The 17,989-nt window shown below is 41.2% G+C and overlaps 1 protein-coding gene across 5 annotated transcripts in view; it reads right to left on the bottom strand.

Moving 5' to 3' along the window:
- Positions 1 to 17,989, bottom strand: part of LOC131063011 (uroporphyrinogen-III synthase, chloroplastic) — a 142,712-nt gene that overhangs the window by 20,555 nt on the left and 104,168 nt on the right. For all 5 annotated transcript variants that reach the window (XM_057996770.2, XM_057996769.2, XM_057996767.2 and 2 more), the window contains exons 5-6: positions 8,594 to 8,706; positions 1,449 to 1,541 (exon numbers count right to left, since the gene is read on the bottom strand). In XM_057996770.2, coding sequence (XP_057852753.2) covers positions 1,449 to 1,541; positions 8,594 to 8,706 — 206 coding nt within the window. The remainder of the gene's footprint in view (positions 1 to 1,448; positions 1,542 to 8,593; positions 8,707 to 17,989) is intronic.

Raw genomic sequence — 17,989 nt, forward strand, 5'->3', positions numbered from 1 at the left:
CTCAATAGCAGGCTCATGTTGCAAAGTATTCTGAAGAGAAGGGGGCAGCCGTCTATGAATTCGTGGCCAAATGACTTGCAGATTATGTCAAGTTTTCTGTAGGGTAGTTAGTAGAATGACCATTAAGGGAGGGTATTACAGTAATTATGTAATGTTTCTATAATGGTCATTTGGTTGGTTAGTTCAGGATATTTTCTTTTTGTAGTTTGTTTCTATTTAGAATGTTTCTTTTCAGTTTTTTGTTTCTGTTTTGAAAACTTCGCTTGTAATTGCTTATTTAAGGACCCTTAATCTCCTTTGTTAATAGCAACATCGAATTATCATTTCATGGTACCAGAGTTTAGGTTCTTTTTTGACAAATTTTTTTAGTAAAAAAATTCATGGTTTTTTTAATTTTTTTCCACAAAAAATCATGGAAGGGTTTTGCTTGAGTTTTTCCACAAAAATCAAGGAGTTTTAATTTCTGTTTACTACTTGTGATGGCTGCAAGTAAAGTTTTTGAATAGATTGGGGGGTTTTGTACGATTTACTCTTTAAAATTCGTGGATGGGTTTTCTGATTTTTTTCCACAAAAATCAAGGAGTTTTATTTTTGTTTGCTACCCATGATGGTCATATCTAGAAGTTCTGTAGAGCTAGGGAGGATCTCAGAAGCAAGCCCATGTCGCAGAGCGTTCTAAGGAGAAGGGGGCAGCCTTCTATGCATTCGTGGCCAAATGACCTACAAATTAGTAGAATGACCTTTAAGGGAGGGTATTAAAGTAATTATGTAATGTTTCTATAATGGTCATTTGGTTAGTTAGTTTAGGATATTTCATTTTCGTAGTTTGTTCTTATTTGAATATTTCTTTTTGGTCTTTTGTTTCTGTTTTAGAAACTTCACTTGTAATTTCTTATTTAAGGAGCCTTAGTCTCCTTTGTTAAAAACATCGAATTATCATTTCAAAAACTAGGGCAAAAGGAAAAATAAAACAAGCATAAGAATGGGGAAGAACATGAAGAAAACCATCAACTGGGGAAGAACATGAAGAAAAACCATCAACTTGTTTAAACAAAATGGGAATCTGGCATGTCAACATAAGTGCAACTTACCCTCCTTTTCAATCATTTGTTGAGAAGTGGGAAAAAATGCGTGATAAATTAATGAAGCTTATTTTCTATACATTTTTTATAGACTGTTGCAAGGACTCTACTCATAATTTGTTGAATATCATTTACCACAAATCAGATTATCTAAACTTAAATTTCACACCTTCCTAGTTCTTCTACAATAATAATGGAAGCCAAATATTTTTCCAAGTTTAAACAATGGTCTTTGAATTATTCAAAATAGTAGAGAAACTAACATAATTGAATGAATCAAGAGATGATGAGTTTTATAGATTATAACTAACATAGATTTACAAGTCAACTCAAACCATGTTTGTTGACGTTATGGAATATACATACCAATTTCATCACTGGCCTTCATGGAAGCTGGATAGAGTACTGTACACATCTCTTGTAACTTTGGAAGTTCTCTAGCCAACACTCTCCCAGTTGCTGTGATTATAAGGATACAAACTCTAGTCATCTTTAGACTTTAATTGAGATATAGAAATCATGTTCTTATTAATTCAGCTATACCAACTAAAGGATCTGTGTAGTAAAAAAAGAAACATGTTGCTAAACTAAGCACATGAAATGTTCATTGGAATTAACTTAATCTGATCTTTGACTTTGGCAAGCATAAAAAAATTTGCAAACAGTTATGGAAATCATCTTCAATGAAAGTAATGTTTTTCGAGGAAAATGTCTTGGCAACTAACTGCAACTTCTGACACAATATGCTCAAATATGAAATATCTAAAACATAGAAGAATGAGTTCATGGAAATTGTTGGTTCTTAAAAAATATACTTGTAGTGTCTCCACAATTCTTTTCAATTTATTTCCAGTTACAATCACAACAAGAACCTGTTAAGGTTAGGAAATGAAGATACAATAATGCTGAAATTGAAACCCTTCCACTTTCTAATCACCAAGTGCCCAATATGGGAAGGTGAAAGCATACGGTGTTGAGGGGATCGTTAGCTTCAAATAACTGAAAATAATACAATGCTTGGGCAGCAAGCCAACCCCTTTCACTTTTCAACGGGATATGGAGAATATTAAAAATCACTTGGCGGTAAACCAGCCAAGGATGATGCAAGAAATTGAAGAACAATCACTCTACCGCTTATGCAGCGGGAGGACTAGAAATGAAATAGCAATCAACTCCACCGCTTATTCAGCAAGAGGACTGAAAATGAAATTACAATCAACTCAACTGCTTATTCAGCGAGAGGACAAAATTACAATAGATAAGAAGGCGGCAAGCCAATCTCTTCCACTTATGCAATGGGCCAAAGAACAACATTCCAATTATATAGCTGTTAGTACTACTAATCAGCTTTACAATGCAAACATGGATTACAAAATTACTAGAATCATTGTCCAAACTAGGCTGCAAGGCCAGCCTCTCCCACTTATGCAGTGGGACTAAGAGAGTTCAAATAAATTGCTGTTAGTACTACTAACAAGCATTACAATATGATTCATCATGGATATTCAAATGCCAAAACCCAAACTAACAGCTGCAACTTATTACCAAGACTCTTCACACCACACCCATAGACTCACACACCTGAAAACCAGCTTCAACCCCAAAAAACTAAATCTGATATGAATGAACAACAGGCTGGAAATACAAACCAGCAACATTAAAATCCTCACAAACACTTCTAAATCACTCCCCACACACTCAAATTATCTCTAAACACACTCCAAAGAACCCACACACTCTAAAACCAACTCTACACAAGGAAACACTCCAAACTAACAATTTTTCAGATTTTGATATGCAACCCATGTGCTGGAAACACACAGACCAGCAGCCTAGAAACTCACAAAAATGCTCATAACTCTATTCACACTCAACGAAATGACCCCCAAACGGATGCAAATGAGAGATACAAGACAGGCGATGAGATTAGAACCAACAAACTGCACCCAAAACCCCCAAATGAATTTATGCACACATTCCCAGGCAGCCCATCATAGTATGATTAGGAAAGAAGTACGATTTACATTTAAAAATTAAATACTCAACATTAAGCTCTACAAACATACAGACTTGATTGCATCATAGTATGATTAGGAAAGAAGTACGATTTACATTTAAAAATTAAATACTCAACATTAAGCTCTACAAACATACAGACTTGATTGCCTGTGGCATAGGAAGAGAACGAGCTACTACCTACAATGATCTGACACACGAATTGAGAGTTACGAACTAAAATGTGCTACAGCCACACCAAAAACCAGCAACACAGAAATCCACACCACACTGAAAATCTGAAAATGAACACTAAAATCGAATCACACATTCAGAAGATCCAATCACAGCTAGGAGTGATATCTCACACTCGAAGTCTGTCAAGAGCCCTAGGAGGTATTCACCCTCGAAGATTGTCTGGAGTCAATCCGACAGCATAACAGTGTAAATACTAAATTGTCTAAGATACCAATTGTCTAAGATACCAAAATGAGAGCCCAAGTCACTTATTTATAAATTTTTGCCAACCAAATTCAAATTCAAATGCACTACAAATACGCCCAAACCAAATGCTATTCCATTTCATCCACATTTAGCATTGCATTTCATTTCATTTCCTTGCACAAGTTCGCCCAATTCACATTCACCCAAAACTGCCCTTTTTAATAAATATAAGTGTCATAAAATAAAGTGTAAAGTGGGCGCCCAACTATGACTTCCAAATAAAAAATATTACTAAGGCATTATACTTAGAAAATCGCCCCATTTGCCTTGAGTTATAATTTAATTATTAACACCATGACAACCCCCTTGAAGTCATATGCAAATTTCGCCTAGATAGACTTACGATAAAATTAATATTTTCTCTCTTCCTAAGTCATCCATCCATAAAATAATCAAATATTAATACCTCATGACTAAGGTATTAATATATTAAAAATACCTTCTCCTCAAATATTGATTATTGCCAAACTGAGCCGGAGACTGAAGTGCTGGAAATCACTAAAACTGAACTGAGTTGGGGCTCTGAACTGAACTGCTAAAAATCCGAGTGAATATAGGATCCTGCCAAAATAATACCGCTAGAAATAGCCACTAAGTTGAGCTGTAGAATCCTTGCCAAGAATAGCACCAAAAAATGCTGGAAGACCAACTGCTCAAACTGACCTACTGGAAATAGCCATCTGAACAGGCCTGCTGACATCTTGCTAAAAATAGAATTGCTAAAAATAGCATACTACTAAAAATAGTAAGTGTTCCCAAAGTGATTTTAACCACATTCTGAGCAATCGTCGCACTTACTAAAAATAGTGTTTGGAAAAAGTGACCCGATGCAGATGCATGTCGAACCATCCCGAAGCTCTCTGAAAACCCAGAACGAATCCAAAATCCAAACTGTCAAACTCCCACATATACCCCCTGAAAACACCAAAGAATCCTCCTAGAAAATAGGAAACCCTAATTTTTGCCCCCGACTAGCCTACGGGCCTCCGAACTATGCTAACGGCCAACATAACTAATCACTGCGGAGAAGGAGACATTACAATACCCCTAAAAAAAGGAACAACTTGTTTGGATTCCATTGGCACGCTAATCTATTGGACAATTTTGTATATTCGCTGTCCTTCCAAGCACAAAGATCTATTGATTTTGTAGATAATAGCTAGTTTAAGTGTGCCTTCCAACCAATCTCTTTTATTGCGCAAGAATTTTGGGTTCTCTATAAGGTTTCTCCACTTTTTCTATAGAAATGACAAGTTTTCTGTTTACAGAATCAAGCATACTTTGTACAAGCATATTTTGTACTTCCTTTCTTAATTGCTTAATTTCTTGTTTGTCATCTTTTTTTTTCTTTTTTTCTTGGCCCTTTTTTTCGATAAACAAGTCGACAAATGCAATATATATATTTACCGAAATCAATTCGGTCTGTTTCAGAATCTCTATACGTGTAATTCCTCCATAACTAGAATTTATGGAACTTTTTATATGTTGTACATAATTTTGAATACAATTATATATTCTCTCATCTTCTCGAAGATCTTCGGAATAATCCCTTTCTTCAAACCAAAGGGAACAATGGTTTTGCGATATTGTAAAAGAGATTGCATGGACTTTCTATTAAGAACATATGCTTTTCAGAAGGCTGTCCTCCAATTCTCGTGTACTTGAAAGGCATATGGAGTATCAATGTAGCAGATGCATCGTGCATCCTAAATTTTTTTAGGACTTTCACTCAATTTAAAATAGGATATAAGTAATGACTCACCACCTCTTGATCTCTGATCAGTGCACCATACAGAGGCCTATAAAAATAGCATGGATGTATCAACTGTAGTATCTGATTTGATAATAAGAAAATACTACTGGATTAGAACTAAGGTCTTGAGTGTGTAGATGTCTATTGAGACTAGTTAGTCTTCTAGGTTACTGCTGCACACTGCACAATTCTGTAAAGCTGTAATATATTGAAGAATTAATACAAAGCGTCTATTTGTGCAAGGTACAATTATGTTCTTTAATGGTTTGAAATTTCAATATTGTTGTGTACTTTCTTTAGTTGCATGCATCATGATTGTTCAACATGAAGGTTCTAAGACCTAGTGTGCACCTCAGGCAAGAGGCTATTCAGATTGATAAGCCAACACCCCATGGTATTTATGTGATTGATAAGGTCAATGTGCACAGGTGTGGGTAAAGGTTGAACTAAGAGATTCATCCAGCTGGTATATCTTTTCTTTATAATGTTTCCTCATCTTTGTGTTTAAATCAATTTTAAGTTGACATTTCTTGGCACTAACTTAATTCAATCCTTATCTTTGATTAAATTCAAGGAAGCACATTCTGAAATGGAAATCATGTTGTAAGCAATGTGCTTCAGATAGGGGCCTTCTACAATTAATTGCATCTTGGAGAAAATATGCACAATTATTTATGATATGGAACATCAAGTATAAGCTACCATTTTTGCAGATCAGGGCTGCATTATTAGGCCCCTTGGTACACCTAGTGATCCTCCATGACCCTATACTCCCCTCAACGACACTACACACCACAATAGTGGTATCAAACCCCCCAATGTTTTCTAGTTGCAACTCTTTCTCACTCAATATTCATTCCTACACAAAAAACAGACACTCCAATACTTACTACAGTGTTGAGGCTGAATCATGCCATCTAGGGACTGACTGAGGCAATCTCAAAAACATAACTCACCATTTTCCACCCTCTAGACTTCAACAAGTAATATCTCAGCATAGAAGACTAGCCTCTAGGATCTGCAAGCACCGTGAGAAAGAGAAAATTTAGGCAAGCAACTCTATAAAGTTTCAGGTTTTTACATGTAAAAGACACTACTCTCATTATCTTATCAGTAGTACACCATATGGGTTACCAGTGCACCCCAAAGATAAGGAGTGAGGCTTGGAGGTTAGGAGTACCTAAGACAATTTGTGAAACCCCTGCAGAACTCTAGAAACCTTCCTCCAACCTCTACCAACCCTCTGCCACTTCCAAAGCTTCTACAGCCATCGAAAATGAAGACGCATTCCTCATCCTATCTATGTCATTTACAATAGCATTTTGATTCCCATCTCTTGTATTATCCTACTTAGCATAGATTAGATTTACTTGTTATATTACTTTCTCTTTATTGAAAAATTAAATGAAAATCGAATAGTTTAAGTACATTAAAACACTAGTAATCAAAATAGTATACATTTACTGTACAATTTGTTATCATTCCTTTACCTTAAACAACCTAGCAGACTTGAACCCCAAGCCACAAAATTTCAATTGTAATGTTTTAGCATGGCCTGCCGGTGGTTTGGATCCAATGGTAGGCTGCAACCTGATTTACAGTGGATGGCAAGTGGAAGTCCAAAGGACAGTTATAACACTCCAAAGGAGATTTGAAAATCTCTAGATTTCTTCAGGACCATAAGAGGAGGAATCATGTGTAGTGAATGTATTGGTGGCAATAGTTATGATGAGGATCTTCTAAAATCGCTTTGGCCATTGGATTATGTTGCCATGGGAAGATCACAATGGACATTGTTTGAGAATGTTATTCAACCTCTAAATCTCTTGAACTTACATGTCTCCTCCTTTGCCTAGTCCTTCACAGATGAACCAATATTATTTTGTAGTAGGCTTCTTATTCCACATTGTTAGATTGAATGTGGACAGAAATTTGAAGCGGTGTCAAATTCTTTCCTTCTTTGAAGCTCCAAGAGAGTGACACATCAACAAAGTTTGGTCTGTTATGTTTATAAGATAAAGGTCCTTTGAAATCCCTGCAAGCCTTTGAATTGAAGATCTACAACATGTGTTTATTTGGGGTCCCAACCAAGGATATGTCTGTATCTAGAATTGCACATTCTCTCATTTGAAACATTCCTATTGTTTGTTGATTCCACAAGAAAATCATTGTTGAAATTTCAATGCCAATTGATCATGGTTGATATTATAGGCTAATAGCCTAATGGCAATTTGACATAACACGCTATTATGAATCAACATGGCATTAAGAATTCCAAGATTTTTAGTACCTTAACATTTCTAGAACTTAATTAAAAAAGAGAACTCTACGCATTGTCACTTTGGTTCACAGCTAGAAGCTGCTCATAGTGATAAAAAATGAAGGTGAAGTATACTCATCTTGCAAATTTCTTGTACTCTATTATTGCTAGATAGTAAAGGTGAAAACTTTCAAACTAAAAGTTTGATTGTTAACATCGGTAGGACCTGGAAGAACTGGTAATTGTTTAATGATAAATTTAAATCTATGTTGGAAGCATTATGTGTAAAACAATCACATGAATATAATAGATTTTTATACTCTATTGTATGACATTAAAAATAACTCTGTATCTGGATGTATCATTTATATCAAGATGATTCCCATGCAGAGACAATGTTCAAACAAGTTATAAATTAAAAATATTGGCAGATAGGTGCAAGAAAAATGTAAAGCAAACCTTACCTAGAAAGAAGTAATGGGTGGACATATCCTTTTCACTCACGACTTTCACATTATCTTGGCTTCTTTTATGTAAATGTCACTTTTCCTCCCTTAAATATGATTAAGAAATGAAAAAAGATAACATTGGAGATCTAGGTGTGAATAAACATTTGTTCAGTTCATTTTTCTAGGTAGGATATGACGATTGGTTCTAATTTGGCCATAACATAGAATCACTCTATATCACACTATCAGTTTCAACATATCATGATTTGGTATAAGAATACAGAAAATTATAAATTCAATCATTAAAACCATTGAACCATTTGCATCTATATTCCAAGGGAAAATTATACAAGGAGATCTATACCGAAACAAACAAACCAACATGGTTGAAAGTGGAATAATAAACTGGTGAATAGTGAAATAGCTGATGAAAATGAAAAGATTGCATATATGCTTAAAGCAGAAAATATAAGAACAAGTTGTAGCCAGTTCCCCTGGTTTCCAACAAATTGATTCAAAGAATAATATTTTCAAGATAAAGAAGTTGTACCTTTTGATGGCTTAAAACCGACATTTAGTTTGTCTGAATTTTCTATATTTTCAAAGATACTTGCAGTGCCAGAGCCCACTGCTGCAACCTGGACATTTGGAAAACCTGCCTCCCTGAAAAGGTTCAAATAACAAAGATTGGCCATAAAAGACTCAAAAGAGTATACATTTTACCAGAAAAAATGCTGAAACACAAATGTATGAAATGAATGAATGTGTGTGCATGTGTATATAAAAACACAGGAAAATGTTATTGGAAAATTTTGGGGGTGATTTGTGGCCTGCTTGATTCTCTTATGTGAATCGAAAGTTTAAAATATAGCTCTTTCTCTGTGGTAAAAATCACATTCAGCAAGCATATAATAATAGATAATAAACTTCTTGAATATTAATATCAAGGATAGCTACCATTAGAACTTGTTACACAAATAAAAAAAAATTGATGCACCTAACACACACTGCTAAGATCTGAACACAACATGACTCAATGTGGGAGATACAGCCCTCCCATCTTTTCCTTCAACATAAAGTAATGTCTTTGTGGGAGATTTTCACTAAAAGATGAGGAGATTCAGAGATGCCCAACAAAACACAAATCAGACTACAGTCATTGAAGCAAGTAACAACAAAAAGCAGAATATTTTCTATCAAAAGGCAAAGCATCACCAATTATACTCATAGATATTCCAGTGACAGAAGATCACAATGCACATGGACAATCAACAAAAGAGCACTCTTTTTCATGATTTATGAAGCTCCATCCATCTCCATCAGGCTTAAAGATTGGATACTAGACAACTGTACAACATAAGAGGAAAATGGAAATTTGAAAGGAAAAAATGGTTATTTCACACTATAGTTTGTTAAAAAAGAGGATCAAAAAGCCATCTTCTATGAGGGACCATGGTCTAGACTCTAGACTCTACAAGAACAGATGGTTGTTCATTAAGCAATGGACATTTATCTTAAACCCAACAGAAGAACTGCTGTTTATCCCCCCGACCAGATAAGATTATTTAGCCTTCCATATAAATTCTTTGATCAAATGTGTATTACTAATAGAGAGAATAATTTTTTTTATTGATGTCTATGAGTGACCAGACTAGATCAATGGGATTCATAAGGACATGCAATTACAATAAAAATGTAGGCTGTGAAAGAATCCTAGATCTGCAAATATGACTAGAGATCTAAAATACTGAACAATGAAAGCATAACTATAAAGGATACAAATACTAAACATAAATATACAAATATAAATAGCAATGAGAGAAAATAGACATCAAGCAAAAAGACAAGAACATAATAAAAGATCAAAGCTAGAAAATGTGGAGGAGGATGGTGAAGGTAGGTATATAAACACTCAGAGTTGATGAAAAAGTACCAGTAACATCATCTGCCAGCACAACTAGACCAATGCAGAATCTTACACAGTTCATAGGAGAATGTTCTAGTCTATGAGGTAAGGCTAGACAAACCTAGAAGGGAGCAAGATACTTTCCTTAGAGCTTCTCCTAACACCCAAGGTTGAAAAGTCTCAAGAACTAGAGAGCTGGTGATATGTGCCAGTCCTTCTACCCCAGGCTGAGAGCAAAGAGAGCTAGATGACCTGCAGGCCAAGTAGAAGATCCATGATGTGTATTCCCAAGGTTGATGTTAGCCGCATTATTGTATACGGGAATACGAATAGTTAATTAAGTCGTAATTGGGTTCGTTAGTTGGCAACCGAGGGGTGGCAGTTGCGGTGCGACAGTTGGCGCTCGCACCCCCTCGGTATCTTTATATACTCCTTATTGTAACTTGTAAAGGACATGAATTATGAATGGAATAACATATTCGATACTTGTCTGATATTTATGGCATTGTTCTGCATTACGTACTTTATGCTTTAAGTATTCACCCGAGAGGGCAAACATTTGGCGCCGTTGCCTAGACGTACTCGGGATGGAAGACACGGATGGCGCACAGACACAATGGGCCTACCAGTTGGTGAAATAAACCCAGAGGTGGACGATGTGCAAACGGAACTTTACACAGGCGAAGACACGGCAACGAGAGAATTTTCAATTCTACTCCAGGTAGCCATCCAGACCTACGTCCGACGAGAGGTGGCACAGGTGGAAATCCCACCAAGTGCCGTGTGGACAGCTCTGGAGGTTAGCCCGGCAGTAAACCGGTTGATGAACCACCTCCCCCGGTTGCTTGCACAAGCATCGCTGGCACAACAGGCTCACCTGGAGGAGATTGCCCAGGAAGAGCGACGCCAACAGATCCTTCGCAACTACGAAGAAAACAGCCAACAAGAAACGGAACGGGATGGTGCCAAGCCAGGAGGGAATTGAACGTTGAACTTTTTATTTTTCAAATAAAAGTGTTATTGACACGAGTTGTATTTGAGCAGATGAATTAATAAAGACATGTTTTGATTTATGAATTGTGAGTTATGAAAATGTGCGACAATTAATGCCAAACCTATTGAATAAAGATAGAAATAAAAAAGTAGAAACAGACGAGTGGGAGGCCGCATAGAGGGCCTTGATTCTGGAGCAGCAAGTAGAACGGAGACGGAGGTTGAGGCAACTTGCCGAAGGACAACCTGCCGAAGGGTGGCCCGAAGAAAACCACGGAGGTGTCACGGAGGGTGCAGAGGCCGACGGAAATTTCTACGCGTCGCCAGATCATCATAGGATGTGGAGCCATGAAGAGTTTTTGGAAGAAACAAGGTTACGGCGAAATCTAGTCGAGCAGACTCGGGATTAGTTCAGAAACTTATCCCTTACGCCACGGAGTGAAGATCACCAACAGGAACCAGGAGGGGGCGTGTGTGAGAGCGAAGGGGAGGGCAATCGTACAGGTGTAGGTGCCACACACGACAAGTAAAACATCGTACCTCCAGTCGCCCACGCAGGACACACCACCGACGCCACCGGAGGAAGCAGCACAGGGCCACAGACACAGACAAGACCGCCCCTAGGAAGACGACCCGGGATGGCGAGTAAACAAAAATTACCAAAGTTCACAGGGGACGGCAAGGAAGACCCCTTACGGCACTGCCGTACATGTGAAACCATTTGGTCTGCCAACGGAGTGACAGACCAGAATGACTGGGTACAGCAGTTCCCAGCCACGTTACGTGGAGTCGCCATAGATTGGTACTCCGATGTAGATAAGCAAAAAGTGGCCACGTGGGCCAACCTACAGAAAGAATTCACGGAGGAGTTTCGGTTGCTCCATGATGACAACGAAATTGTAACAGAGATATACAGTACCAAACAAGGTACCAAGGAGACAGTACGGGCATACAACAAGAGACTGAAGGAATTGTTGGGTAAAATGGAAAGCCAACTGGTTGAGGGCTTGAAAAAACGATGGTTGGTGGAAGGATTGAAATCCTCCCTACAGAAAAAAATGAAGATTGTACCCCCGACGTCATATGACAATGCCTATAATAGGGCGATGGACCTAGAGAGCGAATACAAAACATCAAGGAAGAAGAAAAGTAATAAATATTCATCTGACGATGATGAAGATTCTGACGGGGAAAGCAGTAGCGGTGGCGAATCGAGTAAAAAGGTGCACGCGCTCCAAAAGGACATGGAACGAATGCTGAAAGAATTCAAAGCCATGAAAGGGAGTACAAGTAAGACGGAAGAAAATGACGTGTGGTGTACAGACTATAGGAGTGACGGACACACCAAGGGGTCCTGTCCCAAGAAGGCTTTCTACGACATTTGCCAGATTGCAGGACATTTGACAAAGGAATGTCCCTACAATATGAAAACCAGGAACCAACAAGTTCTCTTCACGCAAGAGCAGCCGGCCGCTGGAACTTCGCAAACCGCCAACAATAATGCATCACCTGGCGGATATCGGAACAACCGGCGAGGGGGGAGGACCAATAATAATAATAGGAGCCGAATCCAATATGATGCAAAGAGACGGCCAATGATCCAGTGCCGAGCCTGTAATCAATGGGGCCACTTTGCTAGAGAATGCACCTCAGAAGAAACTCCACAAAAATTATGCAAATGGTGTGGGCCTGGAGACCACGATGATGGAATGTGCCCAAAGTCTGGAGTGAACCTGCTCAAAATCGACAGGACGGAGGAACGGGTATTGGCAATCACACGGTCGCAGGCAAAGAAGGCCACATACTTGGACCCGCGCACGGAGAAGCATCGGGCGTTGGAGGCCAAGGCGGAAGTGGCGAAGGAAATGTTGGCACAAAGGAGCACCCAGGAAGGGGTAAGTACTTCCCGATTTGAGGCGGAGGAAAATATCCTGAGGCAAATGCTGCAGATTGAAGTGCCGGTGAAAATGAAGGACCTCCTAGAAACGATGCCGCAATTACGTACGACACTCCTATGTACGGTCCAAGTAACCCCGCACAGTCAGGCAACCCAGAATACAGATGGTTTCGGCAGAACACCTACAGACCCATTGGTCCTGACACTATATAGTGGCCGGCACCCGGCAGTGGTGGAAATGGGAATACTGGGAACCATTATGACTGACACTATCGTCGACGGTGGGTCCGGAGTGAATGTGCTTCCGGAAGAAACCTGGAAGCAGCTTGGCAAACCAACACTATGGCCGTCAACCTTTAACTTACTGGGAGCGGATCAACATTGTATCAAACCCCTTGGAACACTCATGGCGCAACAAGTGACCATCGGAACACAACCATTTGTCCTCAACTTCGTGGTGATTCCGCTAGCCAAAAAAGGATACGACGCCATTCTGGGCAGAGGGTGGTTGGTGGCAGCCAGAGTGAATCACAACTGGAAGCGTAACACGTTGTCAATGGAGAAAGTCGGGAGAAAATTTATTATCGACCTGAAAACACAACTTGTGAGTGAAGAACTCATGTCAGAGTCGGAATCAGACGACGAAGGCGGAGTTGACGGAGGAAAGTACGGAAGGGAACCAAACGAGGAAGGCGTTCTCAGAATCCAAGGATGTTCTAAGGACGAGACCGATTCCCTTAATGGGCTCTTCCACTGGCAAATGGAGGACTACGAGTTGTTGTATGGGTGTAACATGTTGCAGGTTGACGAGGATCGGGACAAGAACGAATTTCCACCAGCGTATGGGGAATACATCGAAGGGGATGCCCCAGTCAACAAAGTACCAGCACACAGGTTTGACATGACAAAACCAATCCGGTACGAAGAATCCGTAAAACCTACAAACCTCGGCACGGAAGCAGAGCCAAGAAACATCCTGGTTGGCGGCGATTGGAACCTAGTCCTGAAAGCCGCTGCATTTAAAATATTCATGGAATACAAGGATGTATTCGCTTGGACGTATAAGGACCTCAAAGGGGTGCCGCTAGAACTGTGCGTACACAAAATTTCACTCGTACCTGTGGCTGTACCTGTACAGAAGAGGCCATACAGAATGAACAAAAACTACGCGGCAAGAGTGAATGATGAAATTGAACGTATGCTCGAAGCCGGGATTATCTTTAAAGTGCAGATCAACGAGTGGGTATCGCCCATAGTGATATCCCTTAAAAAGGAGGCAAACCAGATACGAATCTGCGTGGATTTCAGATGCCTTAACGTGGTCACCATAAAAGACCCGTTCCCAATACCATTTACGGATAGCATCTTGGAAGAAGTGGCCGGTCATGAAATTTATTCATTCATGGATGGATTTTCTGGGTATAACTAGATATCCATCGCCGAAGAAGACAAATTAAAAACCACCTTCATAGTGGAGGATGGCGTGTACGCGTATAATCGAATGTCGTTCGGATTATGCAATGCACTAGCGACCTTTCAATGGATAATCCTTCACATATTTGAAAAGATGTCGGTAGGGAACTTCAGGGCGTTCCTGGACGACTGGTCCATCTACAGTAACCAAGATACACATTTGGCTGCACTTGGCGAATGCATGGAGAGATGTAGGCGAGCTCGCCTAACACTCAACCCCAAAAAATGCAGATTCATGGTGCCTCAAGGGAAGCTGTTAGGACACATAGTGTGTAAGGCTGGACTCAAGACTGACCCAGACAAGATTCGGGTGATAGTGGAAATGGAGGCACCCACAGGTGTCACGGGAGTCAAATCCTTCCTAGGACACATAGGGTATTACAGGCGATTTATCAAAATTTTTGCTCGAGTATCCTACCCTTTGGACAAGTTGACAAGGAAAGGTGAACGGTATATATGGGGGATGGCTCAGGAGGAGGCCTTCAAAGAACTGAAGTCACGGTTGGTGGGTGCGCCAATCCTAACATATCCTGACTGGGACAAAGAGTTCCACGTACACGTTGACGCATCCAACTTTGCCATAGGGGCCACACTGGCGCAAGTTGGCGACCACGGGCTAGATCACCCGATCTACTTTGCAAGCAGACTCCTGTCGACGGCAGAGAAAAATTATAGCACCACAGAAAGGGAAGCCCTCGGGATGGTGTACTCCGTCCAGAAATTTCGACATTACTTGCTCGCCACCCCGTTCACATTTTATGTGGACCACCAGGCTTTAATGTATCTGGTAAACAAGCCAATTATCCAAGGACGAATCAGCCGATGGCTGCTATTGCTGCAGGAATTTACATTCAACATTATAGTAAGACCTGGGAAGAGCCATGTGATAGCCGACCAGCTGTCGAGAATCCAGTCAGGAGAACCAGCCGAAGGAGTGAACGAAGATTTTCCAGACGCTCACTTATTTCGCATCATGGTTCTCCCCGCTTGGTACGCAAGCGTGGGGGAATATTTGTCGACATCACGGTTCCCGAGGGAGATGCCACCAGGAGAAAGAAGGAAACTGGTACTGAGGAGCAGGACATTCCAACTCATTAATGGCCTATTGTATAAAATGGGGCCCGATCAGATCCTACGGCGATGCATCCTAGAAGAGGAAATTTCGGGCGTCTTAAGGGAAGCACATGAAGGGCCCGCAGGTGGACACATGGGGCCCGACACCACGGCGAGGAAAGTTCTGTTGGCAGGATTGTGGTGGCCGACACTACATAATGACGCCAGGGAGTGGGTAACAAGCTGTGATACATGCCAACGGGCCGGACGGCCATTAAAAAGGGATTTTATGCCCCTCAACCCATCGAATGCCCAGGAACTGTTTGAGAGATGGGGATTGGATTTCGTCGGACCATTAAAACCAAGTAGAGCTCGACGATGCAGATACATTGTAGTGGCAACAAAATACTTGACCAAGTGGGTGGAGGCACGGGCCTTGCCCGACAATTTGGCGGTCAATACAGCAAAATTCATCTATGAACACATCATTACGCGGTATGGGATTCCAATCCAACTGACGAGTGACAGAGGAGGCCATTTTGTAAATCACATAATCCGACTGTTAACAACGGAGTTTAAAATCTTCCACTCCTTATCAAGCCCCTACTATCCACGGGCGAACGGGCAGGCAGAGGCGACCAATAAAATAATAATGTCGGTGATATATAAGTCTTGCGGAGTGGAGAAGGATGACTGGGAGGAGCGCCTACCGTCAGTACTTTGGGCATACCAAACAACTTACAAGGTAACTACTGGACAGACTCCCTTCCAGCTAATGTATGGACAAGAAGTCGTGGTGCCAGTTGAATTCATGGTGCCGAGTCTCCGGATCGCCATCGATAATCGACTTGGCGACATGGAAAGCCTGAGGGAGAGACTGTACGCTTTGAACAAATTGGACGAACGAAGGATGATGGCTCAATGGGCGACAGAGACAGCCTAGCAAAGACAGAAGGTTTGGCATGACAAGCATCTCCGGCGAATGAAGTTTACTCCTGGGCAGTTGGTATTGAAATTCAACGGAAGGAACGAAATCAAACCTGGGAAATTCAAAGTGCGTTGGCTAGGACCATTCAAGGTACGGGAGGTCAATACGAACGGGGCAATTAAGTTGTGGACACTGGACGGGCAAGAGATACCAGATGCCATCAACGGGTCGAAATTAAAAATTTACCACGAACGGAGGGAGCCTGGACCATGACGAATGCTTAAAAGACTGAAAATAAAATAAAATAAAAATAAATAAAATTGTACCAAAAAAAAAAAGTGGGACCACCGACGGTCGAACCACCGTGCGGTGGGGCCACCGGTGGCAGATGCCACCGTGCGGTGGTCACCGCACACCGCCAACCGCCAACCGCACACAATAAAACCCCCGCGGCACTAAGGAAAACCCACGCAACCGCACACAATAAAACCCCCACGGCACTAAGGAAAACCCACGCAACCGCACAACTCACCCGCCCGCACATTCACGCGCCGAACAGCCCGCAGCCACAGCCCGTAGCCACACAGCCCACAGCCGCACAGCCGCCGCCGCACAGCCTCCACACGCGCAGCCGGCACAAGCCCGCACGCACCAAGCCGCACGAGTCTGTGCCGTCATCGGCAGACGGTTTCATTTTGGAAAAAAAAGAAAAAGGGGTTATAAAAGTAGAATTGAGGAAATAATCTATACTAATGGACACAAACAGGAACAAGGCAGATTGGCGGAAGTGGTTGCAGCCGTTAGAAGACAAGTTGCAGGGAGGGCAAAAAGGAACCAGTGCAGACACAGGCAAACGGATTCTACCATCTAGGGTGCGCATTGCAGGTAGTCTCGGTATGAGCACCGGTCAAAAAAGCAAGAAGCATCGTCCCAAACCCTTGGCAACAAAGGACAGAGATGAAATAACGGCAGATAATATTATGTTCGAGGGTTTGAATGGAATCGACTGTCGGAACTGGTGGGCAAAGACACCTTAGGATGATTTAATAAAGAAAAGCCTTCGCCAGGCACAAGTACACTGGGAGGTCCAGATGCCAGTTTTTTCGATAAAGGACTTTGAGGTGGTTTTTGCGTGCCATGATTGGCAGCTATGACAGACATCGCCACCAGTCGGTATTTGATTATCAACATCAGAGGATAACGGTGTCATTCACGGCAGGCGAGTTCACTAGGGTATTTGGCATACCAGGGATAAAAGGAAAGAAAATAGACACCTCCTAGAAAATATCCCCAGAGAATCGTGCCACACTGCTCCAGTTGATGTTGCGCAATAACCTTACCCAAGGCGAGAAAGATAGCTTCAAGAGTGCAGGCAAGAGTCGGGGAGTGAAGAAACAATTTTTTGCCAAGGGAGTATGGTGATGCCTATTGTCGGTGGTGAAGAGTCGCCTCACAGGTGCCACCCGCGCGTCGGACATAGCCATTGCACAGATAGTGCTAATGAATGGGTTGCACAATGGAGTGGTATACGATTGGGCGTCACTATTGGCGGATAGGATGGACGAGTTCATGACACTGCAATACAAGAAGTTCTACATGCTGCATCATGCCATTGGATTATTCCTGGACGCAGTCCGCACACAGATCACCCCGGGCTCACAGCCATTGGAGCCACAGGGCCGGGTTGCACCAGACC

The sequence above is a fragment of the Cryptomeria japonica genome, chromosome 2 (genome assembly GCF_030272615.1).
Source record: "Cryptomeria japonica chromosome 2, Sugi_1.0, whole genome shotgun sequence".
Taxonomy (NCBI): domain Eukaryota; kingdom Viridiplantae; phylum Streptophyta; class Pinopsida; order Cupressales; family Cupressaceae; genus Cryptomeria; species Cryptomeria japonica.